This window comes from Fringilla coelebs, assembly GCF_963513975.1.
Source record: "Fringilla coelebs genome assembly, chromosome: 3".
In the NCBI taxonomy this organism is placed as follows: Eukaryota; Metazoa; Chordata; class Aves; order Passeriformes; family Fringillidae; genus Fringilla; species Fringilla coelebs.
Genome location: NC_140030.1, coordinates 67,964,893 through 67,980,051, shown reverse-complemented (window position 1 = coordinate 67,980,051; position 15,159 = coordinate 67,964,893). Strand labels below are relative to the sequence as shown.

General features: G+C 40.3%; 1 protein-coding gene across 1 annotated transcript; it reads right to left on the bottom strand.

Annotated features, from left to right (window-relative positions):
• Nucleotides 1-13,109: 13,109 nt before the first annotated feature.
• MAP1LC3C (microtubule associated protein 1 light chain 3 gamma) lies at nucleotides 13,110-14,729 on the bottom strand (the record flags this gene model as incomplete). The annotated part of the gene is made up of 4 exons (XM_084201950.1): nucleotides 13,110-13,320; nucleotides 14,303-14,409; nucleotides 14,529-14,584; nucleotides 14,672-14,729. The coding sequence occupies 4 exons, from the start codon at nucleotides 14,727-14,729 to the stop codon at nucleotides 13,110-13,112; spliced, it is 432 nt and encodes a 143-aa protein (XP_084058076.1).
• Nucleotides 14,730-15,159: the final 430 nt, after the last annotated feature.

The following is a 15,159-nucleotide window of genomic DNA, read 5'->3' as shown; positions in this document are numbered from 1 at the left end:
ACTCTCGAGTAGCAAGGAGTGCTGTTTTGGGCACCATACTTGAAGAAAAATGTAGACACTTGGAGACAGGCCAGAGAGAAGGAAGTAAAAAGAATGAGCAACAGTCTAGAAGGCAGTATGAGGGAGGGTGGAAGGAATTGGCATTGTTTAGTCTAGAGAAGGGAGAACTAAGGAAAGATGGGATGTTAGCCCATAAACAATGAACACTGTTTCTGCAGTGTTCAGAAAATATCAACTATAGAGTGGGAGCCAAGCAATGAAAAGTACACAGCAGGAGACCTTCAATCTTGTGCCTAGAGTAACTTTCCTTAAATAAATTGGTTAAATGCTTAATAAAGTTTTCTGGCTACATTTCATTTTCAGCTTAAAAATTAAGTACTGTTATCTGCAAAGATGTAAAGCACAAGTGAACTCTGTATTTAAGCTGTAACTTCCAGGGCAATTCAGAAGCCTTAACAATAAACTCTCTAAGATGTCTGGAAGATTTTTTTTTTATTAAACAAGTGCCTGCAGTAAGTTATGCTTGCTTAGCATGACAATTAGTGAAAATCAGTGCAAAGTTTATAAGTAGTGGACTCTATTTTCATTTGGGTTTTTATTTCATTTTTCAGACCAGCAAGAACTGGTTTCCTGGGGTAGAAGTGGTTCCATCCCAATTTTTAATAGAATTATTTTCTTCTTGTGGACCACTGGACAGAGGTATTAATTTTGCTCACAGTTAGTGTAGTTAATTTTGTATAAGATCTGACCCTCTTTCTATTCTGAGTGTAACGTTTCCACAATTGAAAAGCAGCTTTAGAACTTCTAAAGCAACTGTTCTGAATCTTTTCATGTTAATGAGGAAGCTGGTTTCCCCTTTTTGTATCAATCTTCTTTAATTCTGAATGTTTTGGACCTGAGTTTTCAGCCCTGTCTGCTTGCTTCATTCCTACTCCTTTCTAGGGATCTAAATAATAAATTCACTAAGTATAAGTAAACCAAGTATAAGTGTCCTTCTGAACTGAAACATGGAACTTTATACTTCTTGTGTGGGGAGGAGTATTTATATCATTCACATTTATTTTATTTGTGGTTCTAGAGACCTGGTAGCTTGGATGAGACCATTTAGAAGTGATTTGCAAATGCATCTAGTCAGAAAAGAGGATCAACCTGGGCTCCCCTTCCTAGAGGGCTACTAGAAGTCATCAGATAGGCAGGTAGAATTTACTCCATCACAATTGTTTTTTACTTAATATGTTATATTGTGCCATACCTTCTTAACTCCTTAAGGATGCAAGTTTTCTGGAGTACTTACCTGCTTGATAGAATACACAAACAACTGAATACACAAAGAACTGTAGTGAGAATAAATTCTGAGTTGCAGTCATTTAGCTTTCATAGGTCTCAATAACAGATCTCAAAGCAACAAAGGTCAACAGTACTGTCCTCATTAAAAAAAAAAAATAGAAACTATTTGGACTGGTTTGGAGAATTAGCCACTGTTCTCCTCTCAAACAGTGAGAGAGTAAGAAATAGCACATAAATACTTTGAATTACAGTTCTGCACTGTAACAAGGAGACATCATTCCTGAAATCACCTGAAAGCACCTTTGAAAAGTACATCAGCAATGAAATTTGATTATAAGACTACTAATCTGAGCTTCTGCAGTGGGTCACAGATGGTCAGAAAGGAATAGTATAAACACACAAGCCCAGAAATGTCAATTCATAAGGTTGACTGTAAACTTAAAATTAGCTTTTAGGAGATCTAGTAACACCACTGCCTCTTGATTTATTTTAGGTTCTGCACCAGAAAAGCTAAACAAGGGAGTTGAATAATAGGGATATGTAAAAAAGAAGAGGAGCAATGTCCAGCCAATTAGAACTTGCCTCTAATTCCAGGAAAAAACATTAATCTCATTACCCTTCCCAGCTGGCCCTGCTTGCATATAAACAGGTGATAAAACAATATTCTTTGAGAGCAGTTACATTTCAGCTGGAGAGCAAAGATGCACGTTTGTTCTGTACAATGTTAAATGAATAGCTGGCACAAGAATGCATCAGTGCAGTGAGTTATATGTCTAAGCCTCCATTGTCTGGAGGATAACTTATAAAGCTGCTTCTGCACTTGAGACATGTGCTTAATATAGCTGTAGGTGAGAGCGTCTGAACATTCCTCAGCTGTGCCTGCAGAAGGAGGAGTGCAAAAATGTTGAATCTCCCATGTTTATAGCTGTTGTGAAATGCTGGCATGCTCTAGCAATCAGCATTAATACTTGAGTTTGTTTTGTGGATTTCTTCTTTAAATGACACTAATTTAAGTTTGAAGAACTTAAATCTCCTATATGTGATGTGGATTTAGATGTGAGCATGCTTGTGTCTGTATGAATGTTGGAGATTTAAGAGGTTGAACTAGGAGTTTTCTACAGCTCTTAAATATTTGTGGGTCAACCTTTAAATATTGCACATGTGTAATTAACTTCTCTAGTGCTGCCTTCCTGGGCAGCTGCAGGCTGTACAAATGTAGGTTATATGTAGGTACAAAAACAAATTATATACAGTGGTTTCTATGATGCCACTGAATTCACACATTCCAGAGTTTAATCATCAAGATAAATATTATAACTTAATAAAATTGAAAACAAAGATGACTTCTGAAGTGAGGCACTGCAGTGTATTTTCATGTATGTGATAAACTATTTCAAAGAAATCACTAGCCAGTGAAATCACTCAATTGACTCCATTTGTCCTTTTACAAAAATAGATTTGGTGTCGTGCACTGAGAAGTCTATTCCAGTTGTGCTGCATGAGAATCCATTATTTATAATGGATTTTTAGGGGGAGGTTTTTTCCAGGACAGATTAAATACTTGGACTTCAGGACTGTGGGAAACCACACATCAGTTACAATGAACGTCTGTTGTTTAATTCAGGTATTGGCCTGTATCCTGGGGAGTTGCAGCACTTGAGGACTTTGAATGTCATTCAAACCTACCTTAGTTGTGCCCATCAGTCTTTCCTAGAACCTGACTTGATTGGCTCACAAGGTGTCTGTGCAGCTTGTGGGAGGCAAAATAATCCCTGAAAAGCATGATAGAAAAGATAATTGGTGGGGTCTTACTTTTATCTATACACATGGCCATTGAAGGTGAACTCTGTTTGCTGGAAAATGGTAACATCTGGCAGATTTCTTTTCAGTCAGAAATGTATCTTCTTTTTCTTTGTGACTATTTTTTTCAAACAAAACCTTACTGTTTTCAATTGTTAAGTGTTTGAAATTTGCAAGAAATTTTGCTTTGAACAAGTCACAATAAAGCTGGACATTTCAGAAAATGTTTAGGAAAGGTGATATATATTGGGTAACAAGGGAGGGTAAATCCTCAAACTAATGCATTCTATGAATGTTATTTGACACTCCTATGGAGGAGAACTCTAGAAAATGACCTTTTGCCTCAGCTTGACCGGATTGTAAATGTCTGGCCTCATTAATCCAGAATGCTAGGTTAGCCTTTGTTCTAAACTCCCTCTGATGCATAAGGCCATTGTTATGTGGTTACTTCAATCTCCCAGATGTCTGCACTGCTGCCAGAAAAGATTGGCTTTGTTTTTTCTTCTCTCCAGTAACCCATTGCCTTTTGCCTGCTGGTTTCCGTGTTCTACCTCTAGTGTGCACCTAGCAGCCTTTTGAATCAGGACAAAGAACATTATCTGTTTGAAAACTAGTCTCAAGGAAACAAAAAAAATCAGTATGCTGACACACAAAGGTCATACATTCATCCGCTGGACTGAAGAACCCATTATCAATTCTTCCTGCCTAAACTCTTAAGGAGAGAAAATTATTTTAAAAGAGTAGTTTAGCCATCTCATATCCATAGGTAAAGTAGGTGGGTTTTTTCCCACACCAGAATCATTCTCTTGACAATTCTTTGAACTTTCTCCAAGTTGCAACATTAATCCTGAATTGGACTCACTAGACTGAATGTAGCAGCAGTCGTTCCATTCTCCCTGTACACATATCAAAAGGATTGTGTTAGCCTTTTTTTATGACTGGCAACACATGGTGGCTACTGTATGAATACTCTCATATTTTTCTACAAGACAAGGCCCGGCAGCCTCCTGTAGTTACAGCTGTAGTTGGATTTTATACATGACTGTTCTGTTACAACTGTATAAGCTCAGCTTTACAGCACCCACTAGCAGTGATCTGACCTTCACTTTTTATCACTGTCTGTTTCCCTGTAAAATATTAACCGTGAGATACTTCTCAATCATTGTTACTCTAATTGCAATTGTGCTATTGTGTTTCTTTTGAACGCATAGAATCGAGATAGAGAGCTTCCATATTTCAAATAAAGAACAATATGGGAAGGTGGGCAGGTTGGCCTTTCTAACACATAAGTAATCCATGGCACATAGGCATTGACATTCTTCCCCTTCCTCTTCAAAGAGCCTTTCATTTGTGAGGAATGTCATGTCCCTTTCTGAGCATTTTCTTCTTGAGGCTAAACCACCTCAGTTTGTGCAACTTTTGTCATGCTAATTTTCTCCTCTTTATCACTAATGTTTGAATTCTCAAGTGGTTCATATTCTTCTTCGTGTGCAGTGCCTAAACTGTACACAGTATTTCAGATGAAGCCCTGCTGTTGTTGAGTAAAGCACAGAACAGACACATTTCACCCATCTTGCAGGCTCTAGTCTTGGTTAGAAATCTCAGTATTGTGTTTGCTTTTCTCACAACAGCATGATCGTGTTGACTTCTGCTTAGTTTGTGACTCAGTACATCCCATGGGCTCTTTTGAGAAGAAATGCCACCAGCCGCTTGTTTTCCACCCTGTATTTATGCAGCTGATTATTCTTGTCCTAATGTGGGGTTTTACATTTATCCCTCTTGAACAGTACCCAGGCAGTGATGATAGCCCTCTTCATCTCTTGATTCTTTCTGTAAGAACTTTGCCAACATTTTTGTGTTTCTTACTGCAAAACTGACAATATACTCAGGACTAGCTATTCTATGGATTTTTTTTGCCTTTGGATTCATATCTTTATTTGTTTAGAAGGCATAGTGAGTAAGGGTGTTAGATAAGCACCAGCTCTATTAGCAAGTACTTTGTATGTGGACAAGGAGACAAGAGAAGAAACTTCTCAATTTGTGGGCTAAACTCCATAAATTCTGATTTGTTTAGCCAGAGATTAAATGCAGATGTGAAGCAAACAGCATTTAGAAGAAAAAAGCAAGAGCTGACATTGGTTAAATCCTTGTAAAATTCCATGACGTCAAGCAGATGATTAGAATTTCGGTCAGGAGAAAGACCTCCAGCATGTATGGATTTCCTTTGTGTTCCCTTGCAGTGCAATCATGATTTCTCGTGCAAAGTAATCAAGAAATCAGATATAAAGAAAGCATCTCTTCTCAGTATTTTATAGAAATAGGTCTTTATACAGTGTTTAGCTCACACTTAATAAGCAAAAATAAATAACTCTTCAGCAATTTATGCTGGAGCCAAAACTGGTTCTGAGCACTCCTGAGAATAGGGCAGAAATAAGAAAATGTGTGTAAGTAAAAGTATCATTAAAAGTGAGTCTAAGCACTGTTTTTATATCACAAATAGTTTTACTGGTAAATTAAGCATTTGGGTTTAGTAGCAGATCAAATTTAGCATGTTTGCTTCAAAATACAAAAAGCACCAGGATTTGTTTTGACTTCACTTGTGCAGTTTTGGAATCACTGTTCAACTACTCTTTATTTAAATTTAGTAAAACCAAACTTGGGACAAAATGGGAAAGACACTTGTGTTTTGAGCACTGAAATGGGTCTGAGCCTTGAATTTTGGCCCGCTCTAGATGCTAGGGTTTTGTTAATCTCTGATTCATTTCCTCTAGTAACCCAGAAGCAGACCAAGAATAGCTTTGAAGCACCTATTTTTTTATTGTTTGTATAATATACCATTGCTCAAAAAAATCAGAGTTATTGATTAAGGTTGTGTAGCAGACTTCAGTGTGGCATTGACTTTGATAATCACAGAAATATAAGAAATACCATTCATGGACCTAGTCACAGGGTCAGAAAATACAAGTATAGAGAAAAATTCTGTCCTCTTCAAAGGATTTTTTTTCATATTTCCTGATACTCACCCTGCAACCTGGACTCCCTATAGCATTAATCTCACAAAAACTGGGGGTTTGTTAACAGATTTCCAGAAATGTAGGCTCTACATTAAAGTGAGAAGATATACAAACACAGCCCTGAAGGATTCGATTTGTAGTATGACTGTTTTTTTGAAATTCAATTTGACTGTAACATCTTCCAAAGAGTTTGCCAGCAATAACCTACTGAGCTTCACAGTCCATGATAAACAGGTGATGTTGCACTCTTGCCCTTCTGTTTGCTAACATACTGAAGGCAGCCTTGATTTAGTGTTTTCTTACTTCAGTAAGATAATAAAATTGTGTGTATCTTGTTTATATGTAACAAAAACATATCCAAAAAACCCACAAAACACAAAAAAATCTGTGCTGAGAATTAGCAGAAAGTTCCACCTGATTTTAAAATGAGGCGTCTAAAATGGAAAAACCCCTCTTTTGGCTTTTCAGTGTTACCTGAATGCCTCTTGGCACACATATTGCAAATTTTTATGGCAGTTACACAGGTGTCATTAATCGTCAAAAAGCTTTTTTTAAATTCATCTTTTCTCCCATATAATATAGACTGAGATTTGGGTTTTCCCTTTTTAACAAACCAGCTTAAGTAAAATTAATTTGATGGGGAAAAATAGTTTTGTTTGAATCAGGAAACAAGATACATGGCAAAACTGTATTTTGAAGAAAAACTTTCCAGAAACTTAAACATAAAATCTTTCATATCTGCTCGAGTGCTTGACTTTTCCTTCTCTCCCCTTGCTGCGGATATGTGCTTCCTCCCATGAATTGTAACATGCTAGCTTTAGCTCTGCAGCCTTTGTGGCTCCAGACACTAATTTCAGTGCCTGTCCCAGCTTCTACTGGAATTGCTTCATTTATTTTATAGGGTTTTGCCTAAATTTTCCACTAGTAAAACTGCAGCCTCTCACAGATCCTCCAGTTGCATAGTTTATTTTCAGAAAGAGAAGGTTGGCTGGGGGTTTACTTTGGGATTTGGGTTCAAGTCCTTTAGCTGCACCCCTCTACTGTCACTCTGGGCATTACCTGCAAAGGCCCTAGCTTCTGGCAGCAAAAGTTGATTTGCTGTGCTGGATCCAGGGAGACAGGAGCTACTGGGAATGCACAGTGTGGAGTTTGTGGCTCAGCCTCTTCAGGGAGAAAAAGGAATCCTAGTCACCTCTCACCAGCCTGCATTGCATGGCATCCCGCTTCTTTGCCAAAATCATCTGGATGAGCTGGGACATGAAATTAGGCTGCTACATTAACCTGTCTTGTTGTACCTCTAGCAAAAATGCTTCCCATTGGTAAGCAAGGCTAACCCACACAGCTGTTCTTCAGCTGAGTCAAGAAATTCTGTCTCAACAAAATTCACTGGAAGGGGGGGTTACCCAAATAGCAGTAATGGCTGCAGCCATCTCATTTAAACTGCTGCTCCAGCCATGACAGAAGCTTAGAGAGCTGAATGACTGAGGCACAGCCAAATTTTGTGCATTCAATGTAGACTGAATTACAATAGCAGAAGAGCTATGAATTATCATGCAAGTTTGTTACATGGCAACTAAGGTCATATTATTTATAATATTCAGCAATCTTGGAACCTGTACCCAGGTTCTGCTAGCACAGAAGGCCTGGTCCCTTTCCAAAGAAAGAATGGGAACAAAGTCAGTGTGCAGGAGGATGGCTGAAATAACTGAGGTTTAAACCAAAGCCAGCTGCCTCCTAGGAAAACACCGTTTCTCCTGAAGCCTGTCTTGACAATTTTGACAGGTTTATAGCAGAGCCAATATCATTTCCAACAGCAAAATTATCTTCATAAACCCTGCAATGCTCAGGTTACCCTGACAGTCTAGACAGCACAGAGGTGTCTGCACTAAGCTGGTGATTCTGCCCTCACCTGCAGCACAGCAGCTGTTTTTTCTATCGATGGCTCTTTTATTTTGTAGGTGACTAATGCATCAAGCTGCTGGAAAATGAATTAATCTTCCTCAGCCAGTCAGCATTCAAATATGCAGCTCACATCTCTATCTGATTTTTAATTTTTGAGCACAGATGCAGCATTTCTGGGGAGAAGGGTCAGACAGAGACCATACTACTATCCATCACTTGACATGAAGTTTTTAAGTTCTCAGAGTAAGGGCCAAGTTGCCTTGTGAAGTAGTGCCAGCACCAAGAATAGAATTTCTTTATTTGCCATGTCTGCCTTTCAGTACCATTCTGTGTGTTTTTTTCTATTGACAGAGTTCATGTTTTGTTCAGGAAAAGGCTATATCCAGTCTCCATCTGTAAGCATGTATTTCTTTCTCAGAAGTTCTCTTTGTAAGCTAATGGGTGTAATAGTTGCCTTAGTGAGTTCACACTTAGGCTCAGGCTTTCCAGGCAGTCATAGGCAGGCTTGTGAAGGGGACATGGTTGCAGCTGCTTTGGGTGGGAGCACTGATATGCATGCTTAACCCCCTGGCTCACTCCTTCCCCTTTCCTCACCCACTGGCTAGCTGACCTAAAAATTTCCCTGGAAATCCATTTGTCAGGCTGTAAAGTCTTGGCTCTGTTTTTGAGAATGAGAAATAACTTTTAGGTCTACTTAGGCATGTCTTGGTGAACAGGATCAAGGACCATGCAATCAATAGCATTTCTGACATAAAACAGCTTTGAGCTGAAGGTCTGATTAAGATCCAGACCATGTTGTTATATACAGAAAGTAAAGGCAGGGTCTTGAAATATTTGCAAAAATAAACACCAGCAGCCAAGCCCACCCTGCAACAAATCATAGGCAGCCTCATGAAGGCGCTTTACAGTCCCTGACAGACATGATGTAAGTGCTGAGTGGCCCGAGCAGCCCCTCCTCAGTCCTTGCCTGCCTGCCCGGCAAGCTCCATGTGTACCCAGGCAGGAGCACTCCCTCCCTCCTGAGGGTCTGCCACTGCAGGGGAAAGGACAGTGCTGCTTTTTGAACTCTGGCATTGAGACTTGTCCTGTGTTCTTCAAAACCCCCCTGGACTGCACTGCTCCAGTTGTGTGCCATAGGTACATTACATTCACAAGAGAGGCGCCCCATGAAATACAGGAGGCAGGGAGTGGTATGCCTTTCTGGGGACAAGTTTTAAGGGCATTACTAATTTTGTTAAAAATTATACTCATGTCCCTCTAAACTGCCAGACTGTTATTTATTGCAGGACCTAACTGCCCTTGCATGTTGTGGACTGTACAAGAACAAGTAGTAGCTAACTTAAACTCCTAAGAAGCCATCTAAAATCATCAGGGGAGAGAACTGGGCAGAGCTAACACTATAAAGCAACAAAGCACCTAAGGAAGGCTAAAGAAACTAAGCACATCTTTATAGGCAGAAGTCTGGTTTGGGGGTGTGGTTTTGCGGTTTTTTTTTTTTGTTTATATGGGGTTGTTTGTTTGTTTGTTTGTTTTTGTTGGATTTTTTGGTTGTTGTTTGGCTTTTATTGGATTTTTTTTATTCTCTCTCTCTTATGGGTTGATTCAAAACTATGAAAAAAAGGGGCTATTTTAAGATTCAGGAGATTTGTCTCAAAATATTTCTGGAACAGTGGTTCTTGAGGGAAATATATATGCCATTTCTAGTTTTGTATATTGGCACTGTGACATATGAAATCACATTTCTCAATCACCCTCAGGGATCTCTCGGAGGTTTTCCACAGAAACCCTTCCACTCTCCCCTGTTCTACTTCATAGTGCATAGGTTAAAACGTGTTATCAAAAAAAAATGTTTCTGTCCTGCTCAGGTCTTTTTGTTTTCTCCCTATAATTTCTCTACAGGCTCTCTTGAAAGAAGAATATAGCAAGGCAATTTGATGCTGAAGGTAAAATATTCTGTCCTATTATCTCATTTTACCTTCTTAATTTACTGTACACAAAGAAACTTATTTGCAGCAGAGGATACCATCTGTCACTTAGTGTGTGTAAAATATTAATATAATATTAAAATATTTTTATCCTGAAACTACCACCATCTGGAAATAGCATGGGAAAACAATAAAAAGTCCATCTAAGTTCACAAGTGTTATTGCCTTGAACAAGAAGATAAGTGCTCCCATTCATTTTTATTCTACCAAAACATAACATTAAGTCATGTTTAAATCCAAACAGTTTGCAAAGCTCCTGATGTTGCTTATGTGTGCTAAAGGCCAGGCTGAGGTTATCATGTTTGCCTTGCAGCAACAAATGTCAATTTGCACTCCATAAAGCATTGTGCACAGGTTGTAGGTGGCTGCAGGACATACTTCCCTCAAGGACCACTGTTCCAGAAGGGCCCTCATACCACTCTAATATTCCATATCCTTCAGGTTGATTTGGTTTATATTTGAAGCCAGAGCACTGAGCATCTTCTGGGATTGAGCTGGTAGTCTATGGAATAAACAGAAGTATCCTCAGAATACTCAGAATACAGAATTTTCTGTTCTCTGGTGGATATCTTTGATATTAATGAACACAAGTCCGTATCATGAAGATAGAACTTTTAAAAATAAATCTCTGCCTCACTTTTTACATTAGTGGCACATTGGAAAGAAGTATAAAATCTGCTTAACACAGCATTGTGTCCTTCACTGAAAACAAAAATTACCTGTTTCTAATCAGTATTTGCTTGAGTAAATGTTAGCTCTTCAAACAGCAGCTACATTGGAAGTAGCTGCAGCTATCTCAGCTGCACATGTCAGAGAAAAGTTTTTGTTTGCTTGTCTTCTAATCCTTGTTCTTTGTACTTCAAGAGAGAATAGGTTAAATTCAAACCTTCTAATCATACCAAGACAATTCCACAAGCAAGACAACAGAATTATTTGGGCATGTAACTCCTAGTTTATTCTTCTAAGACTTCATGAAAACTGTCTTTGATAGTTAATATCCTAACTTCTTCAACATCTGATAGAAAAGCAAGTCTATTGGTATTACCCAATGATGCTTTCCCAATTCACAGGACTTCTTTCTAGCTTCATCAGGCCAGTTTAAACAAGTTTATAATGATGCTCCTTACCTGCAACTGACCTCCTTGTGCAACTTTTTTGGCTGGATCTGTGACTCAGCCTGTAGACACCATAGCCTAATGTTATTAAATGCTGGGGGGATCAACACTTACACCTCAGCCACTTCATTACAAACCAAAGAAAGTTGGCTGTCAGACAAAATTGTTCCAGCCAAGAAACTAGTGCTTGTCTCTTCATGCACCAAGTATCACACAGGACAGGAAGACAGAGGAGCCATTGAAGCAAAATATTAGCCCAACTCTAGACTGCCAAGAGAGCTTGAACAGAGAAAGTCTCCCCTTGCTCCTCCCACCCCAAGGTTCCCACAGCTGTTCAGCATTTCTATGTGGTGCTGCTGCCAAGCAGGTGTCTCTGCTTCCCTGAAGGGCTGGTGACAAATGACTATTCAATTTCTGCAATGGAAACTGTTCCATTACGAGTATAAGTGAAACATATCCAAGCAACTGATTCTGGGATCCCAAAGCTCACATGTTTTTATAACCTATACCAACACAGCCTTATCCTTTCCACAGGTCAGTTCAATTATTTCTTTGTTCCTCAGCTCATGAAACACGAGTTGGCAAACATCACCTCCAGTACAGAAGGTACTCCTCTAAAACCCCTGGTTTAGAGGCTCAAACCCAGGTCTGCTCAGAACTTCATGTTCAAGAGATGATTAATCCAAGAGAACCACTGCAAAAAGCTTACACACACATTCCTTCCTTATGCATAACTTAAATACTGTCAACACTTCTTTCTTTGCAGTCTCGTTATTCCTACATTAATAATTCTGCAGTTTAGTACTGAACAGAAGAATTGCATCATATTGTAACAATTTGACCAATCCTAAACTGAGGCTGCCAGAGGTTGATTAATAAACTGCGAACTGACAGATTTTTTAATTACCTGGTGGTTTTAGTTGATCATGCATGATCAGAGCATTTCCAGCTTTCCAACACATTCCTCACATACAGGGAAGACAGCTTGAGCTATACTTCAGAATAAGGCTCATGTCAAGTATTCCTTTAATACATGTTTATAGGAACCAAGCCTGTATATTAAGATGAATCCACGTTTTACTACATGGTATTTTTGATATTTTCAACATTTTCCAGAAACACTGGAATATCTCTTAATCACACGGTACATGACTTGGCTCCATTGTTGAGAAAAGGCTCACTGAAGTTCTTCAGAGCACCTAGGAAGCACCTAGGTGCCTATAGGGGATAGATATGACAGTATCTAGAGTAACCATGCTAGCAAAATTCAGCAGAAAGAAACTCTTGAAACTTGATTATCCTTCAAGTCCTACGATCTGCATTTCAGTTAATGCTGACTAGCAATCAGGTTGTTTATTTAAACAGATAGTTACCTATACCACAGACAGTGTTTTCTGTAAAAGCTGACAGTTTATTCCAATGTTAAACTTAACACTGCTCTGGCACAACTATTTAATCTCATAGCCCAGATACCTACCTTAATGAACCTTTCATAGCTATGGTTTTGTTCACGGGTGACACAACTAAAACTGTGATATTTCATTGAGTAACTGTGCAAGCAGCGTTTCATTTAAAAGGCATTGTGCTCAAATTCCCAGAATTATTATAGGATCTTCTCCCAGACAAATTTTTACCAAGTCTTTCCCCAAATTAAAAGTAACATTCAACTCAATACTTACAAGGTTCTTTATTTTTCTCTTAGACTTAGGCTTTCAGTAAACCTTAAAAATCAGTTTCACAACAAAGACTGATATTGCAAAGCAGTGGAGGTGAAGTTCAAAAGAGAAAAACCTAACCCATAGTGTCCTCAAATATAAAAATATATATCCAAATTATTACCTATGGAAAGTGTACCACCATTTCTGTTTAAAGCTGGTCCTGCCAGCTTTTGGGTCACAACTCCCACTACAGAGCTCAAGAGCTCACACTGGAAGAAGCATCTCAGAGGTTTGTGCCACAGGCATGATTCAGAGCAAACTGCTTTGCTGCAGCATATGAACCCAATCTTAGATTTTCTGAAAGCATTCCACAGTTTTCCCTTGGGCAGTGGGTAATAAGCATCCAAACATCTCCTGGGAAGCATAGGTCATATACACAAAGCCATCTTCATCTTTGTAGTCCCTGTACACTTCTGTCATCGTCAAGGACATACTGGCTAGGCTTTTGTTGTTCACCAGCAGGTAGAAAGCTTGCGTAGCTGTCAGAGCCATCCTGCTTCTAATTGAAAAAGAGAGGAGAAAAAGAGGATTAAACATTAGCAAGTTGAAAATGGCTTCAACTTCAGTCTATGACATACATTAAGCAGAGCAGTAGGCACAAAAAAATGCTGTGTAAAGTAATTATGTGGTTTAATGTCTCCATCAGCAGGAAGTTAACTGGAAGCTCAAAGGCATGTGCTCTGAGGTAAGGCTTACATGGCTACACCAAAGGTACCACTGAGCATGGGCTTGGAGTTCCCAGTTACCAGGGAAAAATGTGAATAGAAACCAAAAGCTTCCATGGTACAGATTTTGTAAAGGATTCCAGCTCCAGTCTGTGACACTTACCGTCTGCCTTCAAAAAACAAGTCTTTTTCAGACACATTACATGCAAGGATTACAATCTAGTTTGTCCAAGAGCCAAAAGCCTCTTTTACATAAGTTACAGTCTAGAAAGATCTTTTTCAATACTTTAAAAAGTGTGCTGAAAAACATAGCTTTCATATTTTGTCAGAAAATACCACTGAATATTTTGGGTGACTTCTTTGCTGTAATGTTTCATAAAGAACAATTTAGCAACACATTTCATTTCACTTCATTCAAGAGCTTCTTTGAACTTGAGCAAATTCAGCTAGGTGCAGTAAGAGAGCAAGGCACTGACAGTCATAAGCAGAATGAGATCACAGAGCCCCAATACCCATTCCATGAGGAAGGAAGAGAGCAGAACAAGAGTCTTGTATAGTCTTTTTTCACTACAGTTACAGAGAAGGGAGGGGACTGTGAACCCAAAAAAGACCACATTTTTCCCACAACTGCACCTGTGAAAATATCTGTTGATTGTCTTCGAACACTTGCAAGACAGGGTAGCCATTACATTACTAACACCTTTATCCTCCTACCCACCGAAGGAAGCAAGATATCCCCAGCAGCACACTAGCAAATCTTGGGCAACAGCAGCTAAGCCCAGGTGCAGCTCCAACCCACTAGTATCCACTACCCACCTGATGATGGTTATGAACTGTGCCATGGTCAGCTCCTCGGGAACCAGAAACTTGGTTTTGTCCAAGAGAGGAAGGTATTTCTCTTTATGGTATCTCTCAACAATTACCTGTTTTAATTAGAGTCACATTTAGCAATACCTAAAATGTCCAGGTCCCTTTCCCTCCCCTCACACGCTTCTTTCCTTAAACAGCGGCAACAACCTCCGATAACAAACCAGAGATTTACCGGGATTTTTGTCGGGAACTTGGCTCGGATCCCTGCTACTTCTTCCCGCCGTGTGGCTGCGGGGCAGAGGAGAGAAGAGAAGCGTTACGTGTGCGCGCAGCCCCTCCGACCCGCGCAGCCCTGCGCGCCCCCGGCGCCCCTACCGAGACTCTTCCTGAGCTTGAAGGGCCGATCCGGCTGCGCCCCGGGCGCCGCCCGCATCCTCCCGCCTCGGGGCCGCCGCTGCGCCCGCCGCGCCGCGCCTCGCCTCGCCTCGCACGGACCGGGCCCGCCCCGCCCCGCCCCGGCCGGCAGCGGCGCCGCGACCAACGGGAGAGGCCAGCGGCTGATCCCGCCTCTCCCGCCTCTCCCGGCTGCCCCACTGCTCCCCGCTGCGCCCTGCCGCCCTGCGGGGTACCCGCGCCGCCAGGTGTTCTGCCTGCGGGACTGTGCTGTGTGCCGTGTGCCGTGAGGGGTCTGTCACTGCCCTGCCCAGTGGTTCAGGGGTGCGGCTCAAGGCTGGACTGCCCGCAGCTGTCTTTCCTTTGAACATGGCCAGCCTTCTTCATACCGACATACCGCTTTCGAACGATTTCTTTGGTTTTAACAGAGAACGAGACAACCTACCTCACGTACACAAAAAACCAAAACC